This window comes from Vipera ursinii (genome assembly GCF_947247035.1).
Source record: "Vipera ursinii genome assembly, chromosome: 2".
NCBI classification, from domain to species: Eukaryota; Metazoa; Chordata; class Lepidosauria; order Squamata; family Viperidae; genus Vipera; species Vipera ursinii.
The window spans coordinates 70442436-70455529 of NC_139513.1; the positions used below are offsets into that span (position 1 = coordinate 70442436).

At 42.0% G+C, this 13094-nt stretch overlaps 2 protein-coding genes across 4 annotated transcripts in view; both read left to right on the top strand.

Annotated features, from left to right (window-relative positions):
• On the top strand, nucleotides 1-11319 carry NAA80 (N-alpha-acetyltransferase 80, NatH catalytic subunit). Of its 3 annotated transcripts, none has more exons than XM_083354930.1 (2): nucleotides 1-65; nucleotides 9951-11319. In XM_083354930.1, exon 2 carries the CDS (start codon nucleotides 9970-9972, stop codon nucleotides 10978-10980), a length of 1011 nt encoding a protein of 336 aa, XP_083211056.1. In that variant the 5' UTR covers nucleotides 1-65; nucleotides 9951-9969; the 3' UTR covers nucleotides 10981-11319. The 3 variants fall into 3 exon arrangements, 2 of the variants coding, with proteins under 2 accessions (XP_083211056.1, XP_083211057.1); XR_014491488.1 differs by lacking the exon at nucleotides 9951-11319 and adding an exon at nucleotides 2614-3146 and having other exon boundaries at nucleotides 12-65; XM_083354931.1 differs by lacking the exon at nucleotides 1-65 and adding an exon at nucleotides 9779-9866.
• Nucleotides 4812-13094, top strand: part of HYAL3 (hyaluronidase 3) — a 24377-nt gene continuing 16094 nt past the window's right edge. Inside the window, exon 1 of the mRNA XM_083354928.1 lies at nucleotides 4812-4848. The gene's annotated coding sequence lies outside the window, so the exon portion shown is untranslated. The remainder of the gene's footprint in view (nucleotides 4849-13094) is intronic.

A 13094-nucleotide genomic window follows, 5' to 3' on the forward strand; every position in this document is an offset into this window, starting at 1 on the left:
GGCAAGCTCGGGCGGCCGAGAAGGCGGAGCGCCCGAGCGGCGGTTCCTGCGGTTGCTTGCACGATGTTAGTATTTATTAAACCCGCTTTCGGGGATAAATGTTGGTTGGGTCAGCAGGATGAGGGTTTGCAAGGGGCGTTCTTAGCTGAAACTCTGGCCAGGGAGAGGCAGGAATAGTTAAAAACGGAACCATCTCTCATTTGCGGGACGGGGGATTCGGAAAAGCTTTTGAGTATTAGAATTTTCCTTTTGGAGGAAAAAAAACAAACGGGGATCGAGAGGGATGGCGGGGGTGGAGGGAAGGACGAATAGCTTTTGGCTGGCTGCTTTTCGATGCAGAAGAAGAGAGGGCGGTTGTGCCCATAAAAGGATACGAATCTCTGAAGCGGGGCGGGGGGGGGGGAGAGGGGAGAAGCGCTAATGGTGAATGGTGCCATTGATCAAGTTTAAGGAGGGATTGTCAAAAGTTATTACACCCGTCGGAAGGAGGCAGAACGAACGGGGTTGGGAGATGAAACGGACCAGGCATAAAATAGCTCCTTCCAAACGAAGCCTCTAGTGCAGGGGTCTCCAAACTTGGCCCTTTTATGACTTGTGGACTTCAACTCCCAGAATTCCTCAAGAATTCTGGGAGTTGAAGTCCACAAGTCATAAAAGGGCCAAGTTTGAAGACCCCTGCTCTAGTGCAGTGTTTCCCAACCTTAGGAACTTGAAGATGCGTGACTTCAACTCCCAGAATTCCCCAGCCAGCTATGCTGGCTGGGGAATTCTGGGAGTTGAAGTCCACGCATCTTCAAGTTCCTAAGGTTGGGAAACGCTGCTCTAGTGAGGCAACGCGTGCCGGGGGGGGAGGGGGGGCTAAAAGGAACTTCAACCTCATTTCCTTCTAGCGCCTTGTGTGGTTTGGAGGAGACTTGGTTTGGTGGCTGGTTCTTGGCTGACACCTCGCGTCGTTTATTGGGAAACATTCTCAGCTGCCTTTTTCTAGGGTTTCTGGGAAAAGGCCAAAGAGTCCCGGGTGACTCTGCTGGCAGAAGTGAGTGGCGATTCATTGGAAGAAAGCCCCGAATTTGGATACGTGGCGCCGGGCACTTTCTCCGTTTATCCTTAGATAGATAGCAGAGTCAGCGTCCCTGGACTAGGAAGAATAACCTGCTTAAGGGGTGGTTTTCCTCCTGGAATAGATAAAAAAGTAATGTTCTAGGCTAGTTGCATCCTCACGTATAAGGAGAGTAGAGCTCACTGTGTTACTGTACTGTTGGCCCTTTCAGGTAGTCCAGATTAAGCCATCAAACTCATGAATATTAGTTTTATTATAGTTTACCGTAACAGATTTAGAAGTGCTTCCCCAATTCTCCTGCCTTTATTAGGGTGGGTCAATTCTGAAACACTTTCTAAAATTAAATTTCTGGTTTGGGCTCAGATTTTATTTATCAGACTACTGTCTAGGGCTGTGACTATCTCAGTGCTATTCTCAGAGCATATTACAGTAACAGAACACTTTGCTTTGGGGGAAGGGTGATAATGTATGGACAATGTAAGAGGACACTAGTGTTAGTCTACAGCAGTAATGAATTCAGGTAGCATCTTCTCTAATAATGTAAGTAAAAACATAAGTGTTTGGCTTTTAATAACATTTGCTAGTCACAAAAAGATCCTTCCACTCCTAACATTAGCTTGTTTCATATTTTATTTTTCTGCGGTGAAACTGCCTTCAGGGTAAACTGGTATTTTAATTCAAAGTTCCTATGCATTTCTTAGGAAAAAGATTGAGACTTTTCTGCAGTTTAGTTCTCTGTTGGCAAATGCAAAGTTGAGCTAGGAATCCTGGATATTTTTGCCTGGGTTGACTCCTAAATCAGCTAACTCCTGACTAGGCAATATGTGTGGAGTCCAGTTGTACATACTGCATACTTAATAAGATGGTTCTGTCTTCTTCGTAGAGATTGTTGACCTTAAATAGAGAATATGAGAGATGCGTTTTTTAAAAAATGAGCCCAGGTACAATATGCCATTGTCTTTAAAAAGACCAAGCACGTTTTTATGATGGTCAGGAGGAGAAGACCACTAATACACTTGTCATTCCTTAGCATTATGCTGTTTATAGAGGTGACCTTTGACCTTAGCCTAGCATACTTTTCCAGGGTTTCCGTGGACAGCAATAAATTAGCGAGATGGGTTATTGGCCATACCCCCTCTGGAGTCTAGACAAGGGTTTGTGCAGCATGATTCATGGGCAGAATCCCTTAGGGGGGGGGGGATGGAAAACTTGCTTCCAGAAACAGCAGATCCCCCCAAGGATAGGATATGTTGATTAGCTGCCCTGGATTTTGTTGAGTAGCCAGTGCATCCTTGCAAGCAGTCCAGCTATATATTTTTAAATTTATAATATAAAGTTGGAAGGGACCTTGGAGGTCATCTAGTCCACCCTATACCATTTCAGGCAAATGGCTGTCCAGTCTCTTCTTAAAAACCTCCAGTGTTGGAGCATTCACCACCTCTGGAGGCAGGTTGTTCCACTGATTAATTGTTCTGTCAGGAAGTTTCTCCTTAGTTCTAGGTTGCTTCTCTCCTTGACTAGTTTCCATCCGTTGCTTCTTGTCCTGCTTTCAGGTGCTTTGGAGAATAGCTTGGCCAGATCCTGAAGCTAAAACTCAAATACTTTGGCCACCTAATGAGAAGGAAGGACTCACTGGAGAAGAGCCTAATGCTGGGAAAGATTGAGGGCAAGAGAAGAAGGGGACGACAGAGAATGAGGTGGCTGGATGGAGTCACTGAAGCAGTAGGCGTGAGCTTAAATGGACACCAGAAGATGGTAGAGGACAGGAAGGCCTGGAGGAATGTTGTCCATAGGGTCGCGATGGGTCGGACACGACTTCGCAGCTAACAACAACAACAACAATAAAATGCCAAAAGGGAAAAGTGTCTTAGTAAGATCCATTAAAACATGTAGTAGCTTTGTACACATCAAAGGATGTCAGCATTTGATACAAATAACTGTCATCACTCTGCTTTTCAAGCAAATGCAGCTACTGTTCTGTATTCTTTCAGCCAAACGGAAGGATGTGAGCAGGTGCAAGTTCAGAAAATAAAGTCTGTTTTTACAAATGTTAATTGATTACAGAGACTAGACCTCCTGGTTTAACAGTCCATAATCTGCTTGAATTTCAACAATTCAACATCTGTATCCATTTTTCAATTTTCCAATTTTCAAGATTAAATCCAGTGATATATATGTGATATTTTAATCAAATCTGTGTACTTTCAATATGTACATTTTATTTAAAGTACATATTAGGAAGTCCCTCTGGGTGGGGCTTATCAGTAGAGATATATAGGAATTTGCTGTAACCACCTTTGTTTTCAGTGGGCCGGAGTTTGGGTTACAGTCTTTGTATTTTCCTTCTAACAATAAGATGACATGGTTCTAGATCAGGCATGTCAAACTTGTGACATCACCTGGCGTCGCACGACATATCATGCCAGCAATGGGGTGGGCGCGGTTTCGGTGTGACGCATCTGGCCCATGGAACGGCAATTTGACATACCTGTTCTAGATGGTTAGAATTTTGTAATCTGAATATGTTCTATATTTAACATGAATGTGATGGTACATTCAGAGTCAGAGACTGGAAAGGAACCAAGCCTAAGTAATATTTTTAATTTCAGAGCTGTGGATAATGGACATTCCTGAAGATTTGTTATGTGGGCCAAGATGGCTAATGGTCTCCTCAAGGAATCTTCTCTTCCTTACTTTTTCAGTAGTTATTATAAAGAGAAAAAGAGTGCCAGTAGGTTTCAGCCTGAAGTTCAGGACCCAGCTCAGAGCACAATGGCTAAAGCAACCAGGTGGATAGATATTTGGTGACTACCTGCCATTCCTCCTTTGTTCTCCTGCTAATACCAGTGGATAGAATTCTTATGGGGGAAAGATGATAGAGGGAGAGGGGGGGGGAAGAGAGAGAGAGAGAGAAGATCTTAAATTGATGTGTGAGTTTAATTTGAGGTAATCACAACCCAGTGTTCTTTCACTCTCAAAATTGTTAGAAACGGCTAAGAGATACCGGATGGGACTGATGACTTTGAAAGGTAGCCATTAAAACAGTGTCTTCTGAGAGAAAAGTTGTTCTTTATGCCTCTCCTGCGTGTTCATTCAATTGGTCAATAAATATCTGAAACTGAGGGCATGCCTCTAATGCAACACTGGGTTAAAAACACTAACAAAGAGATGGCGGTGACAAGGCACTGTAAATCAAGCTCTCATTATAGAGTCAGCATTGTTTGTGTCCACGCTTTAATGCTATAGTTTGACTGAATGCTGAAATGTTGGGGAGGAATTAGGGCATGGTAAGCTGTCAGTCTAGTTTGCCTGTTCAACCTGCCCTACTTTGTCAGATGTTCTACGCTGGGTAACACTGATTGTTGTCCTTATAATAGGACCGGATGTTGCTAATGTATACTGGATGGTCATTTATTAGAGAACAGATTGTCAGAATGCTTTTGCCTGTATTTGGACTTGCCAACCAGGATAGTTTTAAAGGATTCAACTGAAAACCTCATAGAATATCTTGGCTGCTTTTGCTTGTTCAGCTGGGGAAAGGTGTCAGCCTTTGACTGTAAGGGCTGGGCAGTTCAACACTTAATTTACATTTCAGATACTTCCCCCTTTACCAGTATTCAAATTAGCAGCTTCTTCTTTCTTTAAAAGAAGTAATGGACAAGAAGAGAATGTTTAGTTCCTGCTGTGCTCTTGTGAAAGCAACTAAACAGTTTCTACTAGGCGTTAATTGGCAAGCAGAAATTTCTAAGGAGAAAGGTGCTACTTGAGGCAACTCCCATTCATTGAAGGTATGTGGTGGTGGGGTTTTCCATTTGCCCTTTTCTTATGCAATAATTCTTGGACAAGGATATTCTTGGCTTCCTTGATCAGACACTGTAGTAGAGGAATAGGCAGTCCTAAGTCTTGGAAAGGAGGGCTATGAACTAAATGCTCTTGATGCCTACAATATAAAGGAATAGGATTTATAGGGGTCACCTTGTCATATAGATCTGGTTGCTTTTGAGAGTTATAACAGGAAGAAGTACCTTTTTCTAAGTAATGTTAAATCAGGGAACCCAAGAACAGAAATACGACTAGAACTTTCAAACTTGTTTTCCACAATTGAATGCTTTATTGTCATTTTAAAGCAAAGCAATTTGAGATTGGCACCAGGCTGAAATTAGGAAGAAGAGACCAAGCCACAGATGTTGATCACTGGAAGGAGTAAAAAGAAAGCCATTGCTATGCCTGATATTTTCTTCTATCTCAATATTGCTCTTTCTCTCTTCTCTCAATACCATTATCATAGTGTTACCTGTATTTTTTTTAATCTAACTCCAGAATTCTGATAAAAATCAGTCCCATGCAATACGCCAAATGTTCTGGGTTTAAGCAAGGGACACCTGATTTACTATAGATTAGAATTGATGTGGTAGTTAGAAAAGGACAATTAATAAATTTACCTGGCATTATGCTTTCTTCTCAGTATTCTAATCTATATTAAGATAATTTTCCAAAACATTTGGGGTTCTGCCGTTATTAGGATTATGATATATTTTATTTCTCATTTTTTTGCCAAAGGGGATTTTTTTAACATGTATATAAGGCAAGTTACATATTCCTAAACACAACACATTGCTCAGTTATGGTAACATTGCGCAATTTCCATAGAATAATGGGCTTGGTATTTTTGTGCATGTTTTTGGGTAAGTGATAATATTCTTCAAACTTGTTTGCAACATACTTTACTGTAAATCAGTTGGTGAGGGGACTGGGAAATTCTCAATTTCTTCCCATAATAACAACATATTTTTAATACAATATATTGTTGAAGACACTTAAAAATAAGTTTTTGATATATCTGGGTGGTATTTTAATACCAAGGGGCTTATCTGTTTGGTCTGCCAAAGAGACACCATCAATTACCAGTTTTATTAAAATGCTATCTGTTATTTGCTTCCTACCAGATCTACTTACTTTTGCCCTTTCAGATCAGTTGAACATACTTTTGGATAAAAACTTGAACTGTACCCCCAGCAGGCACATGGGCCATTTGGGGCCAGAATGTGGACATTAAAGTGATATTGGTGTTTTGCTTTGGAGCATGACCGCTTCAATTTATATAGTAATGTGAAAAGTCATGCCTGTGGACACACTGGCATCTCTTGTTCTAAGAGTACTAAGATATTGTGCAGCTAAGAAAATGAACTACAGTTAACTAACTTACAGTAGAGTAGACAATTGTCTCAAAATTCTGTGGCAAAAGTGGCTTATAAATTGCACTGTATTCTTGCAAGAACACAAATCAGGCATATAAACAACAGCATGTGAAGTAATTCAGTATTTTATATCAACCTTTGTTTCTGTTGGAGACTCAAATAGCACATTGTTGTCTCAGCCTTAAGATTTTACCCATCTTTAAGAAGAGATTATAAAGCTTTGGAGTTCTTCGTATTTTCTGACCTTGGTTGTTTGCTTCCAGACATTTCATTATTGAGCTAGGTTACATCATCAGTGCTATGGAGTGTAGAGCTTGCTCCCTGTTTTTATTCAGTAGCTTGCACGTCAGTGTTGGTGAGGATGTGGTTTTCTCCTTGGTAGCTCCTTAATTAGGGTTCTACTTGATTGGTGTTAATCCCTGCTTAGGACATGGGCATCTAGGAAAGAGAGGAGAAGTATCCTATCTAGAAGTTGTGAACGGTAGATGTCCTTTCTCTTTTTGATTTCCTTCAGACCATTCCTGATTAGGCAAGATGGAGAGAGAATCCCATGGAGTAACTCAGATGAGTTAGATGGCACCTGAGATGCAGTGACAGTGCTGGCTGAGTGTCTGGAGGCTGTAAGGGTGTGGATGGGGAAGAACCAACTTTGAATCAATCCTGGCAAGATGGCATGCCTATGGGTTTTTGGTCCCCTAGGACCAGATACTTATTCATCTTTTGATTTTGGATGGGGTGATACTTCCCTGGACTGAACTAGTGCACAGTTCTGGGGTTCTGGGCTTACAACTCCTGCTGAAGGAGCAAGTGGCAGTTGTGGTTAGGAGGGCCTTTGCAGAGAGTTGTCTCTTGCCCCAATTGTGTCCTTTCCTGGACTGGGAGGCCTTGCTCATGGTCACTTATGCTTTGGTCTGTTTGGATTACTGGATTACATTCCACATGGTGTTGCCCTTGAATACCACCCAGAAACTTCAGCTGGTCCAGAATATAGCACCACACACAGTAATGAGACCCCTAGATGTGCCTGTGTAACACCTCTGTTGCACGAGCTGCGCTGGCTTCCAGTTTCTTTCTGGTGCAATTCAAGGTGCTGGTCCTCACCTTTAGAACTTGACAGCACAGGGACAGATATGCAGGACCACCTTTCCATAAGGACATCTCTACCTGTCCTACCAGGCCAGATAGAATGGGCATATTCCTAGTCCCTTCCCCTAAAATTGTCATGGGATGAGAGCTAGGAAACGTTCTTTTTCCATGGCAGCCCCTGCCCTGTGGAACACACTTCCCCCCTGAAGTTTGGCAGGGCTTGTACCCATTTTAACCTTCTGTAAGACTTTAAAGACCTGGTATTCCTCCCAGACATTGGGAGATTAGATGATGGCACATTAGCACAGAGTGGTGCCGTATTATTAACAACTGCACTGTTATTTTAACATTTTATGTTTTAATTGATTGAATGTTATAGTTTTGAAAACAATTTTTGTGCCTTTTGATTTTTAATTGGGAGCTGCCCAGAGTTGCTTGAGAGATGGGACAGTTACATAAATGTTTTCAATAAAATAAATGGGTTAGAGGGATTGAGTTCTTTTAAATAAGCTCCCTTTTTCTTTGTTACTGATGTATAATGGGGAGGTCCCCCATACCTCCCCAAGTGAGTGGACCAAGTGTACACAGTGATGCTGTCTTTCAAATCCTCAGGCTAAAATGCCTCCCTTCATCAAAACTGTGTTTTGCTCGATATTCACATTTGATTCACATATGTACAACTCTGTGGTCAAACCGGAAACATCAGTTCTGACTGGTTATGGGAATGTTTCAACATACTGCCTTCTTGCAATTTGCCACATCCATGGCTTCTGGGAGACATTGGAGGAAGTATTGCGTTGTGCTCTGGAGAAACATTCAAACAGTCCCACAACTTGCTTGAGCTGTTCCTTCCAGAGCTCAAATCATCACATAGGATTGTTCTATTATACTAATACTACATGTTCTTGCCAAACAATGGTAGGAGACTGTCACTATTTCCAAACTATTGTGACTACACAAGAGCTGTTTGCAGCTGTGCCTGCCCTGGTTGCCTAGACTGTGATCTAGGCTATTGTGATGGAATGTACTCCCACAGCAGCAGAGGGTTTTTTTGTTGTTAATTTAGAGCCTTCCCAAAGAGGCCTGGATTAAGAGACTGCTTAGTCCTGAGCTGGACTAAATTCACTCTAGAATCTCTCAGGTTATATCTAGTAGGAGAGAAGGTTATAGTTTTAGCCTGGTAAGTTTCTGTCCATTAGGTGCAAGCAAATAAAGGATTGAATTCAATTGGATTTCATTGTCTCATCTCTGGGCTTGGGCCTGACAGTCATGGCAAGCAGAAATGAGAGGCATAGAGCCGTGTTTAGCTGGTATCTCCTGGTGAGAAGCAGAGATTTATTTATTTATTTATTTATTTTAATCCCATTTATATCCCGTCCTTCTCCGAAGACTCAGGGCGGCTTACAATCTAAGCACAAATCAAATGTGCTTAGCAATAGCCTTCATTCTATGTATATGCCTGCTTATTAGGGCTTTGCCCCCCCCCCCCCCAAGCGGCATTATTACAAAGTCAGGCTTATTGCCCCCAACAATCTGGGTCCTCATTTTACTTACCTCGGAAGGATGGAAGGCTGAGTCAACCTTGAGCCTGGTGGGATGCAAACCTGCACTAATTGCAGGCAGCTGGTGTTACTTAAGGAGGCATCAGCCCACTGCTCCACCAAGGCTCTTGTGGAGATGTGAGGTCATTATGACATTACCCATCAGTGATGTCATATTACAGCATCTTAAATGCAAGGCTGCTTCCTACATAAAACTTAACTAGAGTCAGCTAGACTGTTGAGTGAAAATAAAAGAGCAAACTGGATTTGGATATTCCTTTAGAGAAGATTGCTTTTTACATGTAGATTGCCCTTTGTGGCTTATACGTTAAGCAGATGATCCAGGTATCTAGATTTCAGTCTTTTTAGAGGGTAGAATATATTTATGAAAAATAATGATCTTGTATGAGTGAAGAAGAAACCTGAAAATCAGTTCCTCTTTTTGTTAAAGGTTTAAGACCAATAGAATTTATATATAATTTCCCAATGGAGAGAGGATGAGTTACCAACTGTTTTCACTTAATTTCATGCAACTATACGTAATAAGCATTTGCATAGCTTATTCAGGGTGTTATTCCATACAGACATTCTGCTTATTGGTTAACACATGGTAATTTAAATTTGGTCAGTAAAGAAAATGAAAAGAAAATTTCAAAGGAGCAGCTTGTAGGAATTTGTCTGTTTTCTACTTGAATGCCTATCATTTTCAGCTATCAGGCCCATGAATGGAAGCTGTACTCCAATCCCTCTTGAAACTACTGCAGCAGGTTTGGGAAATTGGTGGGATAATAGAATGGTGCTGGGGAATATAATGTTTGTTTTCATGTACAGTATGTGGTTATTCAGTGGATTTCTTTATTAGGTCCTTTTGTTACTGTTTGGGCATATTTCAGAGAACGCTAATTTGTGCTTAACTTAAGCAAAGCTAGGAACTGCTGAAGTTTCCCTGTAGTGTCACTGAGAAGGTTAACCCTCTGGGAAGTAAGTATGCATTGCAAGCACATTTCGTTGTGTTTGTGCTTTCAGGAGTGCACCAAACTCTCTCTCTCTCTCTCTCTTGTAAAGTTTCACCACGGTGAGAAGAATGGGTTCGGTTTCAGAGATGCTCACAGCAGTCCCCCTTCACAAGAGGCCAGATCTCCTGGAGGCCTGTGCTGACCTCATCAATGAAGAATGGAGACGGAGCCGGACCTCCCGTATCCACTCCCTCCAAAAGTCTAGTGACAACTTTCCCATGTGCCTGGTACTGATCAGAACTTTGAGGCTAATGGAGGAAACTGCAGAAGGGAAGACGTCCAATACCCAGTGCCAACTTCTGGGACATGCCAGGTTGTCCCGTGTAGTTGGCCAATCTGACAGTTTATTTTTGGAGACTGTGGTGGTGGCCAAGGCCCTCCGTGGAAAGGGCTATGGCAGGAAGCTGATGGAAGCTGTTGAGAATTTTGCCAAGGCCCATGGCTATCACCATCTGTACCTCACCACACACGACAAGCAGCATTTTTATGCCCACCTGGGCTATAGCTTGTCCAAGCCTGTCCAGTGGTCTGGATTCATCAGTCCTCTGGTACCTATGGAATTTTTGGAGAACTTCTCTACCCCTCAATGGAAGGCAGAACTTCCTGCACAATCCGGGAAGCATAATACAAATACATCGTACCAAAGCAGATCCGGGGCAAAGCTCACTCCTTCACCATGTGCGGTACCTCTTTCCTCATCTCCTTTTTGCTCAGTAGCCCCCCACTCATTGCCTTCCCCTTGTTCTTATCATTCAGGGACAGCTACCGTTTCTCCCCGTCCTCCGTTGCCAGGTCCCCATCCATCCTCTGTCCAGTCCGCTAATGGTCTGGCTCCTTCTTCACCATCAGCCTCCCCATTTGCCTCTGCTGCCCCAGCTCTTCCACCCTCTCCTCCTCCTCCTCCTCCCCTTCCACTTCCAGTGCCTCCACCAAGAGCTTCTTTACTAGCCCAGTCAAGCTCTGGTAAACCTGCCTCTTCCAGGGTTTTGGAGAATACGGCTGAAGAACAGACACTTTTAGAAACACCTTATCGGGATCTGAAAGGGCAGCCCATATTCTGGATGAAGAAGGATATCTAGCATTTCCAACTTGTGACTGTGCAATAAAGTTGAAATAAGTGAATAAGGGAAAAAAGGAAAGCTTTCCTGTTTTAAAAGGAAAGCCTGGCTTTGTGAGACAGAAGATCGCCATTTAAAGTGAATAAAACAATGTATTTGGCTTTCTGTTGTTCTTCCTTATCAGGTTCATTTTCATTGAAAGTCCAAGATGCTAAGACTATATATGTTAGGTACACTTTGAAGGCCAGCACTTGATTCTGGTTGAATTTCAGTAATTATTGCCAAAGTTGTGCTGTTGAGGCTGTTCTGAGCTGCCCTATAGGTTCCCTTGCTTCTCCTGTAATGCATGTCCCCAATAAACAAAGCACCTTCAAAACTCTGGGTCGTCCCTTCTGACTCTGCAGGGAGCATTCAAACAAACACATGCATTGATTTGCAAGTCTGTGGTGCTGATGCATAAAGAGAATAGCCCTCTGCTAGAAATTATGCATTATACTCATACATGGTTTAACTGTGGTTTATTGACTAAATTTGAGTTGGTTTGGTTTGTCAAACTTGCTAAGTAATAAACCTAGCTTTACAGCCATAGCAGTCAGCTACTCATAACTCAGCAGTTCAAACTCAAGCTATATTTATTTACATGTATGATAATGAACTCTGAGCAGTATACAAGACCAGAACAAAAAACCCATAAAAACAAAACCTAAATACATAGATATTTATCTAATATTTGACTTGGATGAGTCATTGCCTTCATGTGAATTGAACAGAACTGAGATGGTGCTGCTTTGGTGGGATAATAGTGGAGCAAGCTGCTTCACCATACGTTTGTCCCATTCTTACTTGGATATCAAGAACGGTATCTGTAATAAAAGCTCCTTCCGGTCAGCCATTGTACACTTATAAAATGATTGTGTTTAAGGTTTGGTTTGAGGAAAAGACAGCTCTTTAATTATATTGACTGCCATTATTTCTAATCCCCACAATCTAGAATTTTGGGTTTTGGAAGCTTTAACCTGGTGCCTTCCAAAGAGGTTAATGTATAGATTACTTAACACAAATAAGGTTTATGTCAAGCTAGCAAAGTTAATGGAATGCCCTTTCATGGACCTTTAAATATATACAGTATATACAGTTCTATGAAAGCTGATTTGAACTCTTTTTAAATGAATGACCAGCTGTTGAAGATGTAACTTTTCATTCTTGGATTCATAGCATTAATATTCCATCTAAACTGTTGCCTCCATTGCTTGATAGTTTAATATTGGCTCCCTGATGAACCCATTTGCAAGATCATTGCATATTTTGAAACCAAGTGTTGAATATATTCAGACAGTTTATGACAGGGGTCTTCAAACTTGGCCCTTTTATGACTTGTGGACTTCAAATCCCAGAATTCTGGGAGTTGAAGTCCACAAGTCATAAAAGGGCCAAGTTTGAAGACCCCTGGTTTATGGATTCAAGTAATTTAAATACGCAATGCGATATTACTTTCACAGTATTTAGAATTAACACTAGGTTTGCGATTCCAAATTCTTTAAATTGCTTTTGTGAAAAGGAAGAGGCCAAGCCCCATCAGAATTTGTTCATGAAGCAGTAATGTTATTGACACAGCTGTAAAGGAACTATTGAAGAAAACAGCATGCACAGGCAATTTTTTGAGGGACATATAGGAAATGTAAGGGACGCAGTGGCTCAGTGGGTTAGGACGCTGAGCTTGTCGTTCAGATGGTCGGCAGTTTGGTGGGTTGAATCCCGAGTGCCGCGTAACAGTGAGCGCCTGTTACTAGCCCCAGCTTCTGCCAACCTAGCAGTTCGAAAGCACGTAAAAATGGAAGGTAACAGCGTTCCGTGCGCCTTTGGTGTCTAGTGATGCCAGCCACATGACCACGGAGACGTCCTCGGACAAGCGCTGGCTCTTCGGCTTTGAAACGGAGATGAGCACCGGCCCCTAGAGTTGGAAACGACTAGCACGCATGTGCGGGGGAACCTTTACGTTTATAGGAAATGTATTATTTCTTCATTGAATGTTGTACATTAATATTTCTTAATACTTGAAAGTCCTTGAAATGAAAATTTTCCTTTTCATATTAAAAGCTGCACAGGTGACATTGCAAATACAGAATACCATCTCT